The sequence below is a fragment of the Thermobia domestica genome, chromosome 1 (assembly GCF_964235325.1).
Source record: "Thermobia domestica chromosome 1, izTheDome1.hap1.1, whole genome shotgun sequence".
NCBI lineage: Eukaryota > Metazoa > Arthropoda > Insecta > Zygentoma > Lepismatidae > Thermobia > Thermobia domestica.
The window spans coordinates 190,164,799-190,181,469 of record NC_137454.1 but is presented as its reverse complement, the minus strand read 5'-3'; the positions used below and the strand labels follow the sequence as shown (position 1 = coordinate 190,181,469).

Here is a 16,671-nt window from a genome sequence, read left to right as displayed (position 1 = left end):
CGGTACCATTCACATATCTCCATCATGTATCTGAGGAGGTAAAATCGCGAAAAAAAGGGATCTTTGTTAAAAATATATCATTTTTTTTCTTTTTGCCCCTCTGGACCCCCCTATTTTATCGCACAAATCTGAAAAGAATCTGGAATATATTATGGGGTGCACTGAATGTGTGTGCAAAATTTCAATCTTCTAGGTGCAAAAGTAAGCCCTGCAAAAATAATAAAAAAGTCATAACAAAAAATAGTTTAAGTATGACGTCATCACACTACGTCTCGACACAGAAAGGCGTGAAAGCATATGTAACGTGTTCTACAATGCCTCCAGGCTTGAGTAAAAAACAGAAGTAAAAAGCTTTTTTGGTACTTTTTTAAAATCGAATAGTGAAGATTCTATTCTATCACCGAAAAATAGATGATATAATTTAAAAGAGTTAAGTGGCCACTTCAAAAAAGTGGGGGGGCAACTGCCCCCTCTTGTTCCCCCTAATCGCCGCCCATGGGGCATATATTACTGATATCCTCTGTACTGTAGTCCTACAAGTTTTTAAAATTCCAATAGTCTTTTCCGATCATGCCGCAATTGAAATTAGTTTTAAATTACCTTTTTGTTGCCACCTTCTAGAGGCCCTTCTTATTGGAAGATAAACCATGAGTTAATGTTACGAGACGAGGTACGGGAAGCATTTTCTCGTTTCCTCTACTGGTGTCGCATGCAGAGATATTACCCAACTGTAAGCTAATCGTGGAACCTTTACCGCAAACCGAAAATTCATCTTTTTTCAGTGGAGCGGCCAAATTGCGCGAGCTGATGATCAACATTTACATGAATTCTTGTATCGAGCACTTCGCGAGTTTTGGCTAGCCCCTCCTTCGCTTGCCAATGTTGCGCGTATCAAAAGTATCAACAGCGTTTAAAAACGATTTATTGCCATGATTCCCTCCAAGCCTATTTGTCAGATGATTTTTATCACTGTTTCCCCAATGAAAGTACTACTAGTTACCAAGTCAATTTACTTTTACGACAGAGACGTACTTTGGCTGTTAATTCTCTGGGAGACGGTATGTCCACCACGGACGCTACACAAATATTAAGTAAATTTACACGCTATTATACGGATTTCACGACCGAGCGTCCCGTGGATGCTACACAAACCCCGGATTTTCTGTCTATAATATCTCATCCACTTTCAGAGCACAATAGCCAGACTCTTATGCAACCGATTACTGCGAATGAAATTTTCGCTGCCTTTCGCCGGGTGCGGGATCGTAGCTTCCCTGGAGAAGACGGCTTGACACTTCAGTTCTACAATCAATATTAGACATACCTCAGCACTCATCTCACGCCTTTATATGCTTACTTATCTGATGAAGCCTTTTGTCGAAACACGGCTATTATGGTCCTCATCCCCAAATTCACTTCTGCGAAAGTGGTTCAGGACTTTAGGCCCATTTCCTTATTACCCGCTGATATTAAATTATTCATGAAAAATCTTAAAGATCGTTCACGCCCTCTTATGCCTCACTATATCAGTTCGTTTCAAGCTGCACTTCACACATAATCTTACGTATACCCTTCGCTCTTTGCGGGATCTGTTTTCCTACTTCGATTTTAGACAAGTTCCGGCCGGTGCTCTAGCCGTAGATTTAGAAAAGGCATACGACCGTCTCGACCACAGTTTTCTTATGCAGATTCTCGAAGCTTGGCAATTTACCATAGCCTTCCGCGCAGTCATTGCGAATTTATACTCTACGGCCACTATCAGAATTCAAATTAACGGACATCTTTCTCCTGTTATCCCGATGAAACGGGGTCTTAGGAAAGGCTATAGTTTATCTACTACCCTTTTCGCTCTCACACTAGACCTTTGCTAAGGAAATTGGCAATATTACATCCTCCCGGACTTCTCGTTTTCTAAATCAGAACATTTTCGCGTTTGCTGATTACATCAATACTACCGGTGTTGTTCCCACTCAGGTGGCGAGTGTCTTCGATGTGTTACAGCGCTATGCCTATAGGATTACATTACAATCCAGGAAAAACCCAGCTACTCCAATTCAATGATTTTCGTTTACCCACCCCCGACACCAGGACTACACAAATGCCACATGTCTCCTTTTTGCGGATCTTAGGTGTCTTTTTACTTCAAACCCTACCCCTTTGTATGACGAAGTTTGGTCACGACTCTTAACCGTAATCCGTCACCTGTTGTTTTCTCAGCGATTTCGCCGTCTCCATTTATTGCATCGAATCCAATTTGTTAATATTTATGTGGTTTCTAAACTGTAGTACAGAACGCGCATTTACCCATTACCGGAAATCTACGCGAAATGGTTTGAATCTTTATTTCTGTGGAATATTTGGCGCGGTTTCTTCTTTCGTCTCCCACGTCCGGCCCTTTACCTTCCCCGTTCTATGGGAAGTTTAGGACTGGTCAATATAGTATTAAATGGCGTACCTTGTTTATGTTTGACTTCTATACAGCCGTCTATAACGCCGAGTCCTTTACACACCAGTGGATCCGTTGTTTTTGGCCGAGTTATGAGTTCCCTCTCAACCCTCCGTTCATTCAATTCTATAACTGTTGCCCGTCTTACGTTTTTCATTAATACAGTATTGGACGTATGCAGGTGTGGCACTATGCCCTGAAGGCCATACTTCACGTACCTTGTACCATTTACTTGCGTCTTACACTTACGATTCGACTCTCTTACGTATCCCCCAGCGTTTTCCACAGATTCGTTGGTCGCAAGTTTGGGCTAACATCTCTGCTCCCGTTTTGCCTTCCTATTTCCAGATGACCTGGTTTCAAGTGGTTCATAAGTTAATACCCACCCGTGCTCGTCTCTTTGAGCTGTATCGTCTCCCTGACGCTCAGTGCATCAGATGTACTCAGGAAGACACGCTGTCCCACCGTTACACTTGTTGCGTCAGTGCTCCAATTATTTGGAATTGCCTCACGACTTTATTAGGAAGAATTTGTCGACGACCCCCCATCAGTTCACTGTGTCTTACATTTTGTTTCCAAATCTCCGTTTTCTCCCACCTACAAAACATCACGCCGTTCTTTTTCTAGTCACATGCACCATCGTTTATATTCACGGCTATGCCCCATTGATGGATGCTCCCACTTATTACGACTTTCTTAATCGCACTCGTTACAAGCGTTTATCTTCTGCGTTGCACAAGCGGTATTTTAGTAGATTTCTGGAAATAGTACTTTCGTGAGTTTCTCCCTTTCCTGTTCGTTACTGCTAGCTTCCCTTCGGAAGTGCTCTCAATTGTTATGTTAGTCTTAATATATATGTTTGTGTCTCAGAACTTGTTATAGTGTTTTGTTACGAAGCCAACCGTATTCTACAAAATTTCTGTAAAGTCTTGTACAGTTCCGTACATGTATAATAAAAACTCAGTAGGTAAGTGGTTAGAGCATTGAACTTCTATTCGGTAGACCCGGGTTTGAATCCCGGCAAGGCTGAAACTTTTTCAAGTGTTTCTGTTTCAATTTCAATTTCAATGCATACTCAGTGTGACAAGCAAGATCTTCTCTTCCCTAGAAAGAAAAAATATATTGAAATAAGGAGAATTAGAGAAGGTCTGTCAATGGAGACAGTCATTTACAAACTTATTTCCTTCAAGCATTTTCTAATTCATGTGTGATTAGTGTTTTTATTTCTTTGAATATACAGTACATAATGAAATAATACATTACATACAGAGCAATAATAAGATTAACATATGATGTTCATTGGACAACACGCTCTGAACCAGAGATTCATCTCAGAATGGAGAACTGTTTCGTTAGTCACTTATGTTACAATTTTCCCTGAGTATACACCTGGATCAGGGCTACCAACTGATGTCAGTGCCGAGAAAAGTTATGTGTAAGTTGGGTTGCATCTGTCCAGGCGCTCTCACAACTGCAAATGACCTGGACCCCAAGTAATGTAATTAGAGCATTTAGGGGGGATACTTTTGTGGCTCAGTGTACACTAGCCTCAATTACCCACTTCTCTTGGTGAAAATGAGAAAAACTAGTTGAGGGGCTGAATTTGGATTTAGACGGCATCATATGTGTCAATATTCATCTCAGTGACCCCAAAAATTATGGATTCTGCACTAATATCGGTCGTTTTTGATCATTTGTATCTGACAAGTAAACCTTACGTTTGGGTGAATCGAGTTGCTGACTGAGACACATATGAGAAAGTAGTACTAAATGTGGTCAGTACTTCAGTGAAGTTATAGGTGCGAAGCTCCAGGGGTTTAGGAGATATAGCTACCAGAATATCACATGGAAGTACAGAAGTCTTCATACAGTTGGAAGTAAAAGCTCTGTAAGACCTCTTGTAGCGACAAAAGGTGAATAAAAAATATATGGGTACATATTAGGACTAGGGGGAAGTAATATAGTAAGGATATACCTGACGGCGGTCATCTTGAAATCCGTCATTTTGAATTAAGGTCAAGTTCTTAAAATAGGAATAGGGTCATGTGATACGTGATTTAAGGCGCAAATTTAATCAGAAGAACAATGGTGAAGTTAATTTTGATTTATGTGCAATTGGTAAAAAGTTACAGGGAAATTAAATATTGTTGTAGCATGTCTATTAGTCCTTTACCACACCTTGTAAATTTTGTGTTAATGATAATAATTAAATAAAAACCAGGTGGATAAATATTAGATCTATGGTAAGAGTTGCCTTGATGGCGGCCATCTTCAAATCCGCCATTTTGAATCAGACAAAAGTTTTAAACAAAACGCATAACATTGACACCTTATTAATAGCAATTTTTATCATAACTCCAACGGTATAACCATTTTTGCTTTATCATTAACCAGCACAAAATTGAATGGATCGCTCCTTACGACTACTGCTTTGACGGAAATGTTAACGACAAATGTGTCAAGTGTAACTCGATTGCCTTTGTCAGGTGTGCTCACTGTGAGCAGAGCATTTGTGCAAGTCATGCACCCTTTTCTGAACTACATATTGATTGTACTAATTGAGGATTTTTCTGGAAGAAAGACCCAAGTTCAATTATGACTCAATTCCACTTTGGTCATTTTTCCTTAAATTAGCAACTTGTTTATATGATAAAAAATGCTGGTTAATGATAAAGCAAAAATTGTTATACAGTTGGATTTATGGTAAAATTTGCTATTAATAAGGTGTCAATGTTATGCGTTTTGTTTAAAACTTTTGTCTGATTCAAAATATCGGATTTGAAGATGGCCACCATCAAAGCAACTCTTACCATAGACCTAATATTTATCCACCTGGTTTTTATTTAATTATTATCATTAACACAAAATTTACAAGGTGTGGTAAAGGACTAATACACATGCTACAACAATATTTAAATTCCCTGTAACTTTTTACCAATTGCGCGTAAATCAAAATTAACGTCACCATTGTTCTTCTGATTAAATTTGCGCCTTAAATCATGTATCACATGACCCTATTCCTATTTTAAAAATTTAACCTTAATTCAAAATGACAGATTTCAAGATGGCCGCCGTCAGGTATATCCTTACTATATGACTTCCCTCTAGTCCTAATATGTACCCATATATTTTTTATTCACCTTTTGTCGTTACAAGAGGTCTTACAGAGCTTTTACCTCCAACTTTATGAAGACTATTCTGTACTTCCATGTGATGTTCTGGTAGCTATATCTCCTAAACCCCTGGAGCTTCGCACCTATAACTTCACTGAAGTACTGACCACATTTAGTACTACTTTCTCATATGTGTCTCAGTCAGCAACTCGATTCACCCAAACGTAAGGTTTACTTGTGAGTTTGTTATATTTGTAAGCTCTCAAATAACGTTTTGGATGTTACAATTGTAAACTTCAATGTATCGGGAAAAATACTGTGGGTAAAATGGGCATAAATGGATATTTGGAGAATTTCGTAACGAATTTGCCCTCCATTGGATCCAGTAACAAGACCCAGTGCCTGCTACTGGATAGCATTCTCTCTTTCAGGCTCAACTCGGCACGGTTCCTGTTACTGGATCCAATATGGAGAACATATTCTTTACAAAATTCTCCAAATGGCCATTTACACATATTTTACCCACTGTATTGGTTCCGGCAAATTGAAGTTTACAATTGTGACATCCAAAACGTTATTGGAGATCTCACAAATATAACAAACTCAGTTTTCAGCTCGTTTGGAGCATTCCGAACATATTTTGTCCGCAAAATTGTATAAGCCATTCTGAACTTTTCACTTTTGACATCATCGCTATCAGCGTCCTCGAAAAACTACGAGTACATAAACTCATGTTAATTGCATGCTGTTTTCATATTTTGACTAGGTTGTTAGGATTCGAACCCATTGAGCAGCGTTGCCATCTTTTACAGGCCTTACTTCTCAGCTTTAACAATATAAAGAATATCTCTGTCAGTAGTTGACTTATCGATCTCATATAACCACGGTGTTGCTTCTCATGCTCTACCGCCTTGCATTATAGGTTTTAAACCATACAGCGTAGTGACCTTTTTCGAGTTATTCTATCTTTTCCAAACTCAACTTTTCTCTTCTGTTGATGGCAACACTGTTCAGCGGACTCTTCTGAACTTGAAGTCGGCGTAAACAGTTCTTGTCAATATTTAAGTTCTACAAAACGTTAGTACCTAACTTCCTGTGTGTGTCACGGCACTTGCATGTAACACGGCGCTTGCATGGATCCAGTAACTGATTTCGCGAAAAGTTTGCAACATTGATCTGCGTTTACCATCTCTTTTGTCTTTATTTTCATTGTTATTTCCAATGATTACATCCAGTTTAGGTCATTTTATTTACAACTTTACCTTGGGTTGTCAATACTGTTCATCCGGTGTTGTTTGTCAATACACGGGCAGATGTCCTATTTTCTCTAGTTGCTTCGTGCTAAGTTTCGTTTCTCTGCCTCTTTTAGTTTCTCCGTTATCACGGTTGGATATTCTAAATTATATTATAATGTTGAAACGTCATTTCATGACTTTGATGCCAAGTCGCACAGTGCGTCGACCAGTGGACAAAAATGAGAAAATTAACAATGTTCTTCGGACTTGGAAACCACACGGAATGAATCACAAATGATTCACAAGACAGATATCCATAGCCACAAACTGACTATACCTCGTTAGCCTACAGAGGGCGTGCGCGAAGTTCCCACATTAGACTAACCCGAGTCGAGATGACACTTTTGCAGGTAACAATCCGCATGCACAACTATTATATTAGACTGACCTGAGTCTTTATTTTCACAGCGCTCACACTGGTGTTCGAGCCAAAGCAAAGGGCGAGACTTCTTGTCTCTAGTGGGCAGTTAGAGCACAGGTACGTTCTTTCCTTTACGAAATATCTTCCTTTAATGATTTCCTTTGGATTCAGCAATAGTGTGTGTGCAAGTGTCCGCAATTGTGACTGTAATTACTGAAATTGGAGAAGAAGACACCATGAAAAACAAAGACATTTTTGAAAGGTGGATAGCAACTACCAGTGCTAGTCGGAAGAAAGCGGAAATTCTGAAGGCTATTTGTAGTGGTTATAAACTTGAAGACGCCACAGAAGATGTGTATAGCAGTTTAGAGAAATTTAGTAAGTTATTATTACATGTGACCTTGAGCAAAAAGTGGCGAATGTCACACAGAGTTCGTTCGGTTTTCCTAGCTAAAAATAAAGAGTGGCTTGATCGTACGTGTTCGCTTCCGGACTATGCATCAACAGTGATAACTGCTCGGTATCACAGCAACGTGAAGACCAATGGAGCTTGCTCTACTCGCGGTAGACCCAGTAAACAGTTCTCAGAGTGTTCCGTAAAAACAAAGAAAAGGCGCGTAGATCCTCTTGTAGCAACTAAATCGGCAGAGGAGCTTGCCTTTGCTGCTAAACAAGCAGCAGCAAAAGAAAATACATCAAGAAGTGACGAACAATCCAAAAGCCTATCAGTTATGCAGGCCTTATCCTTATTTGTAGATCTCGATCTTTCCGAAAGACAATATAACACGTTGCGGTCGGTTGTCAACAGCATTCACGAAAACTGTTTCCCTAGCCTATATAGTGTTAGGAAAGCAAAGAAAGAACTATTGCCACAATCTATTACAGTTACCGAAACATCTGCACAGGTAGACCTACAAGAACTTTTGTATAAAACTGTTGAAAGCATTTCCAAATCGTTGATGTTAGAAGAGGATGTAACGGCAAAATTAATCTGTAAATGGGGGTTTGATGGTAGTGGAGGTCACAATATTTACAAGCAGAAATTTAACGATCATGATGTCAAATATACAGATGAATACATGTTTTTGATTGCCTTTGTCCCTCTTCAATTGATTGATGTTATATCCGGAACAGTTCTGTGGTTTAACGATCGTCCAGGATCAACATCCTATTGTAGACCTATTAGATTTATTTTCTCTAAAGAATCGCCAGAGTTGGTTTTACGAGAAGAAGCTGACATGAAGACTCGTATCGAGAAGCTTGTGAACTGTACCTTGTCCCTTGGTGATTGTACATTAGATGTCACCTTTGATTTACATTTAACGATGGTAGATGGCAGCGTGTGTAACATTCTAAGTGGAACGAACGCAACTTCAAATTGTTTCATTTGTGGTTCGAAACCAACCGAAATGAATTCAACCTCAAATTGTAGTAAGGCTGCAAACGAAGCTCTCTTTTCATTTGGTCTATCCCCCCTTCACGTCATGATAAGAACTTTCGAATGTTTATTTCATATCGCGTACCGTCTACCCTTCAAATCGTGGCAGGTGAGGGGTCCAGCAAACAAGGCAGTTTTTGAGAAAGAAAAAAGGAGAATTCAAACTGAGTTTCAAGAGAAAATGGGCCTGATTGTGGATAAACCCAAGCAAGGCTTTGGCTCTTCAAATGATGGTAATACAGCTAGAAGGTTTTTTGCTGAACCCAAGCAGGCTTCTGAAATAACACGCATTGATGAAACCCTTATTCGAAACTTATCAGTGATTTTACGGTTAGTTGCTAGTGGCAGAGTCATCGATCAAGACAAGTTTAAACTTCTTATTTGTGATACCAAGGACTTATACTTACGGTTATACAAGTGGTATTACATGCCCAGCAGTTTGCACAAGTTACTAGTCCATGGAGTCGATATATTACAGTCTTTTGAGTTACCCGTAGGACAGTTTTCGGAAGAAGCTTTAGAAGCTCTCCACAAAGTCTTCCGTCAAACTAGGCTACATCATACACGGAAAACGTCTCGCTCCAATACTTGTTTAGACCTGATGACGCATATGCTTATTATATCTGACCCTATTGTCTCCTCCAAGATACAAATTTACGCAAAGAAAAGGAGGACAGATACGGATCTGGAAAGTTATTTCAAAACTGATGCTACTGATGCTGTCCAGCTCCATAATTCTGTCGCGATCGAATTTGATAACTTAGACAGTGATGGTGATGACTGATCTGCAGAAACTCTGGGACTTTTGCAATCATTTCATGCATTGCTTTCCGTTATATTTTAGTGTTATATAAGTTTGAGTCGTTTGGGTTCGTGTTTATGAGTGCCGTCAACAGTGATTTTCTAACATAATTTTTTTAACGTTCCTGGACGGGATATTACTTTCTGTATAAGTACAGTTGTCAAGTTCAACAACTTCAAGTACGTTTGCTTCATTCTAAGTGGCCAAAGAGTGCCTTGTGACACAATAAACATGTGATTAAAGCTTCATTATGATTTGTTTTAATTTTGTCCATTACTCCCATATGCTCGACGCACTGTGAGTCGGTACGGTTTAACGTTGTCGTAAGGAGCTGCAATTTCACTAATGTGTTTTTACCGTTACATAGGATACATTTACCGGGTTGCACTCTAATATATATATATATATATATATATATATATATATATATATATATATATATATATATATATATATATATATATATATATATATATATATATATATTCCCTCCCCTAAGTTGCACCGTCAAAGTGAAATAATAAAAGCCATGGCAGGACGAAACCTCATCCATGTTGAAAATTTGATTGAGATTGGTCGGGTGGGTCAAGAGTTATTAAGTCAGAAACATAGTCACTTTCATTTTTATATATATAGAAGATAAAAGATTATTTAAAGAATAGTTTCTTAGTTTTAATTCTAAAGTTATGTTCTTAGGCTAAAGAAGATGGATAAATGGAAGTGAATGATTATGAAATTCAATTTTTAGTGCCCTCCCACTGGGATCGAATCCGGTACTGCGTGCACTAAAGGAGCACGCGCTAGCCACTAGACCAGCGGGGAAAGTGTCAAGTCGGTTAAGATATTGTGATAAAAAGGTGTTATAATTATTGAAATATTTGTAGATTGGCTCTTATGGCTACAAGAACTTAGATGAGTAATACGAAAACTACTCAAGAGAACTGTTATGATATCAACGATAAAATATAAATAAAGACTCCTAATATTGTTCTTCGATCCTAGAATGGGAAGTTTTTTCAGCCAGCGAACTCAGTATATGCAGTCTAACATTAAATTAACATGACCTAAACTTTTCGGCTTCCACAGCAGAAATTGAAACATTTCGTGATGTTTCCTCAGATTCAGTGGTTATCTTTTATAAGGCAACTGCAGCTATATATGTAAGCCAGTGCAGCTAATACGCCAAGTGTTCAGTCCTGGCACGTTTCCGACGAAATCTGCTAAAACGCACCTCCAATATGTGCCACGGTCTTGGAGAAGTCCGATTTGACGAGTACGCCGGGATACAGCGCTGAGACCGCTGCGGCGATGTTTGCTTCGGAAAAGTTACGTGGAAGGACATTATTTCAATAGAGGTAAGAATTCGTTATTAGTACCGTGCTAACTCAGAACATTGCCGATTGTTTACAGCAATGCACGTCTAGTAACACTGTTTTGTAAGTGTAATTTTAGTATTCGTGATTCCATGGCTACTAAATCAATACCAAGCATGGTGTAGCGAAATACGCCAGGGCTTGTGCAGGACTGACTGCAGATGACAAAGATGTTTTCATTTGTCCCACATGTTCCATGTAATATCGATGTAGTTTTTTAAGTGACACTGCAGTGACGCTATTAGTTTATCTTCTTATGAACTAAAACTTTTAAGTTTGGAACTTCATTTCGAATTTGGAAGTTACCGTTGTTACATTTTATCTTTTCATCTTCATCTTGTACTTGGCTATTCTCTATTTTGCTTCAGCCATGTTGTGCAGTAATATTTGAGTTCGTATAATACAGACGATGTAAGCAGGTTGCAAGATTTATTACAGATTTCTAGTAGTATCCTATTTGGCATAATTACCTGCACAAGTTGGTAAATACGCCACTTTGTAACTCTTTTTTTGTTTTACCTTGGGTACAATATAGAAGTGAGTCGCATCATTGCCACATTTTTTCTACACGCGGAAAAAGTGCCCTGGAACGCACATGCTGTTTATTGTGTTTCATGAAAATTAAGGCCATAAAAAATCCAACGCCCTTAACATGGTGTATTTTCCTGCACCTATCTTATTTACCTTTGAGATCACAACAGCCTTATTACGTTGTTTTATCCCTATTGATTTCATTATTAAATAGTTATAGGCCACAATCTCTAAATTTTAACTTAAAATCAAAACAGCTATAGTCTAAATTCTAAATATCTTGAAATCAAAGGTACAAACCATCCTGCGAAACTTTATCGCTTTCATTTCTTAAGTGGAATCGTGTCATGATGCAGTTATTACGGAACTATTTAAAAATAAAATACATATCACTGTTAGGACATGTGTGAGAATGTAAGAGCTATAAGTGTCACTGTTAGGAGAAGCCAAACAGCAATAGATATAACTCCACCAGTTTGGCAACAAGTTGCATACTTTTTAACGCCATAAAAGCTCGTTTGTCTTGAATTTCTCATAAACCAGATCTCATAATTATAATTTAAGCCCAAGCATGTAATTTTGGTCGTTTCGATACAATATATAGATTGGTACATGTCCTAACTTTGTGCTATTATTTAGTTAAGTAAAAATTAAAATTTAATAGTTAATAATCACAATTTTGAGCTATATCTCAATTACTATACTATGTACTATCATCGTGCATGTACTCTTGCAATGCAACACTCGGTTAGCGTATACTTAAATATCAGTTTCATTTTAATTGGTGGCGTGGTAATCATAATCTAATTTTAGCTTTAGAACCATTCCTCCATTTTCTCGAAAATCTTAAAAACTATGCATAAGAATTTACACTCACTTGTATCATATCATTAGGTTCAATAAGATTATTAATTTGTGTATATTTCATCTTTGGATATTCTTTTTCTTCAAAAGCCAATAATTTAATAGCATTTATAATATATGAACAAAATCACTTAAGTTGTTTTTAAGAATCTTCCGGGAAAAAATATCCCAAAAGTAAACTCTCTGTGTGTAAGTTTATATGAGAAATGTCTTATGGCATACTGTACCATTTATTTATTTATTTATTGATACCATCAATGAACCATTTATTTATTGAAATACTTGTATGGACAAAATCACCTAAGTTGTTTTTGAAAAGAATTGTCTGAAAATAACTTACCCTCGAGAGTAAGCTATAGGATTACTGGAATTTCTCTACAAAAGTACTGATTATACCTTGTAATAAAAATATTGATTTGTGCAATATGATCGAAATCGTTAGAGCATTTACCAACAAATTCAAATCTTTTAAAAAAAAAAAAAAAAAAACACCCTCCAGTAAATTGATCTTTTCTAAGTAGAAAGAAAATTTGACCTCTTTCCCTCTGGAGAAACTTGTTAAAAACTTAAGTTTATTTTTTTTATTTTTTATTTTTTAGTTTTGATACATGTACGTTAAAGTTTTTAGGTGAGTGCGCAACCACTAGCAAAAGTATTTCGTCCTTGACTGCTATGACTTCATTAGAATGGGTCTAATACTTTTGCTGGTATCTCAAACGCCTAGACAGATGCAACCCAACTTACACGTAACATCTCAAGTAGTCGGTAACAGTTAGTAAGCCTATGAAAGATTTTTGTTGTGCAGTTGATGCACAAAAAATTTGTCCATTTTGATATTTATCTGTATTGTTTAGAGTGCGTTGTCCAATGAGTGCCATATATCAAAGATACTATAACTTGTTGTGTGTATAAAGCATTATTTCACTACATACTGAATATGAGGAGAAAGAAAGTAATGATAAGTAAGTTAGAAAATAATTGAAATAAACTGCAAATATCAAATCTTTATCAATTGAAGTAAGTTTGTTAATCTTTGTCTTCGTTCAAGGTTCTTCTCGGCAATCGAACATCTCCCTCCCTCTCCACAGTGAAGATCTTACTTATCACACTGAATACGTATTGAAATTGAAATTGAGCCATGTTAAAAAGTTCAGTACCCAGATCTCTTGTGTGGAAATTCAATGCAGTAATCATTTTCCTACGTGAATCAATTCCTTGAGATTGCACAAAACTGTTGGCTAGCTAAAAACTTTTCATAGAAAGAGACGATCATTAGTTAATTAATTTTCTTCATCAAATTTTCTTATTTAGGTCACTTTCACTGGATTCTTATTCTTATTCTTCTTATTATTATTATTAACGATCATTCCAACTTTCATCATTTCAGAAAATCAAATCTTTCAGTTTTACGTCGAACGGTTAGACTAAAGAAGACGGTGATGATGAGAAATGAATTCAAGGACGAAATGAATAAAGTGTGAGGAAACGGGAGAACCCCGAGAACACGCACGCACACGGTGTTTGTCCACCACTAAGTTCACTTGGCGCGAGCTGGGATAGAAGCATGAACACAGACATTACCTTGAAAACCTAGACCATAAATTGATTTGTATTAGGCCGAATCGATGTGATAATTTTAGATTTTCATATGGTTGCATAATATTAGAATAAATATGTAACAATTTCAGTTTGGAAATTTAAAATGTCATAAATCCATGGTTAAAAGCTTTTTATGTATGATATATTTTGTGTTACACAGTATAGCCGGAAAACACACAAAATCTTTATGAATTGGTTGTTGCACTATATTACGGGATCAGGTGATGAAGTAAATGAATTCTCTCCTTGCCTTGTAGCTAGTAATGAATATTATAATTGGTTAGTTGAGTTTTGGAGTTTAAACCCATTTTTAGCACAGAACCTATATAAGATAAGGACATACAGCGGGCATATGCCTCGACGTGTGATTTGAGCCACATGGGCTGTCCTCAAGATCTAACACCGACGAGGAAATTCTAACCTAGATGAAGCCTTCTACTGTTTGATAAGGACAATTTTCGTTGTGGAAGAAGAATAAAATTCGGAAAATTATCATTTTTTGCTGACATATTTTCTCCTCCCAAACTCGGATTTTTTCAATCTAATTGTTCCCGGCGGAGCTCGTGTGGTTCGGATTGCACGTTAATCAGTAGTTCACGTATCATATAGCATCGCTGCTGAAAGGGACGTTGAACTCAAAATCGAAAACTCAAAATCTGTAGATTCTGAATACTTCGAGAATAGAAATTTAGACACATAATATGCTATGAAAAGTATTATAAAAAGCCGATTGGATATGAATTTACTTAAATATTTCAGCAATTAGGGGAAATATAGAACAAACGAAAGAAGAAGTCAAATTAGAATTATAGAGTAGGAAAAATAATACATTTAATACATAAGTAATGTTACTATTAAGAATAGAGATTTTTCGGGGGAAATGCTGAAATCACTGAAAGAAAGGCGGAAACAACAGCAGTTTGTTCAAAATTAGTAAACTACAATATGTTTTAATTCCTAATACAATACAATGCAAAACCATGCTATGTATTTTACTGTGTAAATATTCGTATTATTTAAAATAAATCAAATAGCATAAGTATACCAAAGTATTTACCTAGGTAAATACAAATGTTTAAAGAGACCTATACCTACTTTGTACAGTTTAATCTTGAAATTTGATGGTTTGAGAGCTATATCCTACTTACACAACGAAAATGACAGTATTCCTTCTGGTACAAAGTGGGTAGGGAAATAATCCACCGAAAAATATCTATTGTTACTATCTAACACTAGTTGAAATACCATTCTTCACCCTCTTTAAGATATGAAAATAATGGAACAAACATGATAAAACTCGACTCAAGCATGTTCTGAAATTCATTTTAAACTGTTCAGATGTTTATCCGTGTTGATGAGACAGATAACGTCGAAACTATTACAGAAATTGCTCCCTTTCCTCCTTATAAACGGTATTTCAAAAACGCTGAAGCATCTTTCCACTTGTTTTTAATATTTTTTTTCTTTATTGATATATCAAGTTTTATCTTTCTAACATTAGGCATGAGTAGCTAGTGAGGTACTCTATTTTTGGAATCAATTTTAAACCTTCTTCTTTAGGATATGCATTTCGTTCAAAAGTTACAAACTCAATTTAATGTAGGAACTAACAATCTTCAAAACTTCATTTCAAACGGTTCAGCTCGTGATTTCATTGTAAACAACGATATTTGTTGTTTTTTATTAAGAGAAAACATTTAATCCTCCTCATTCTTAAAATTCTCAGGTATTTTTCTCCATGTATTTATCTATATACCACAGAGAGAGAAAGAGATATAGGTAGGCAGATATAGATATTTACAGTTGTTTTAATCAGGATATGAGATCTGGAATAAAGTTAATTCTTCAATAATTACTTTAATAGGCAAAAAATCTAAGATGCATCCAGCAAAACGGTTCCTGATACAGTTACAAAATATGTTCATCGACCTCACAGAAGACATCACATCCTACCCTGAAGAGTTTGTGACATTAGCATGGTCGACGTTGAAAAAGCAGAAAAAGGTGGAAGCTGAGGAGGAAAAGAAACGAAAAGTCTTCCGAAGGTGGGTTTTGAATTATTTTGACATTCTAAACAAAGCTGCTCAACCGCCATTCAAACCAGAAGGGAGACGTCAAATGACACGTTCAAAGCCAGAAAAGCAAATTGTAATAGTTGAAAATCGTATTACAGAAGAAGAACTGCGAAAACAACAGGAATTCGAATATTTTTTCACGTAAAAAATGTCTAAAAATGTTTCCTATTGCATTGTTTACAAATCATATATATAAAAATTAACGAATCATGTGAATAAAAACAAAAAAAAATGTATATACAAGTATGTATGTAGGTGAATAAAGATGATGTATGTAGTTGTTGAACTTCACATTAAATTGTACACGATACTTTATCTAGCTTTAGTGATACCCAAAGACGTGAAACCAGCTCAGCAGTCAAGCTCCTAGTAAATAAGACCTATATCTGCTTAGTACTTTTGCTCGAACTGATGTGACCAATATTCTCATATACGTTAGTAACCTATTCTTTAAGTTTTCAGTGTTGAGACCATGACAGTGACAGCCAGCAAAATCAACGCCTTCGTTGCGACCGCCATTACGTTGACGGCGAGTGGTTATACGGTAGAAAGCTGGCTTCAGTGAAAAGGTTAATACGTATTTAGGTAAGGAACCTTTAATTATGGATGCGCATGAGAAGAGACGAGCTTTTGTCGAATTCGAAACGAGACAAAACAAATGTAAATTTGATCCAGAATTCTCGAGTCGAGGTGATGCGGATCGTGAAATATCTCGTCTTGTTTCGAATATTTCGAAAAATCTCAATCTCATTTTTAAAATTACTTTGAAAGAAA

The 16,671-nt window shown here is 36.8% G+C and overlaps 1 protein-coding gene across 1 annotated transcript in view; it reads left to right on the top strand.

Annotated features, from left to right (window-relative positions):
* Window positions 1-16,148, top strand: part of LOC145666900 (uncharacterized) — a 29,551-nt gene extending 13,403 nt beyond the window's left edge. The window contains exon 2 of the mRNA XM_081734491.1: window positions 15,687-16,148. Within this exon, the coding sequence (XP_081590617.1) occupies window positions 15,687-16,042 (356 nt within the window). The 3' untranslated portion in view covers window positions 16,043-16,148. The remainder of the gene's footprint in view (window positions 1-15,686) is intronic.
* Window positions 16,149-16,671: the final 523 nt, after the last annotated feature.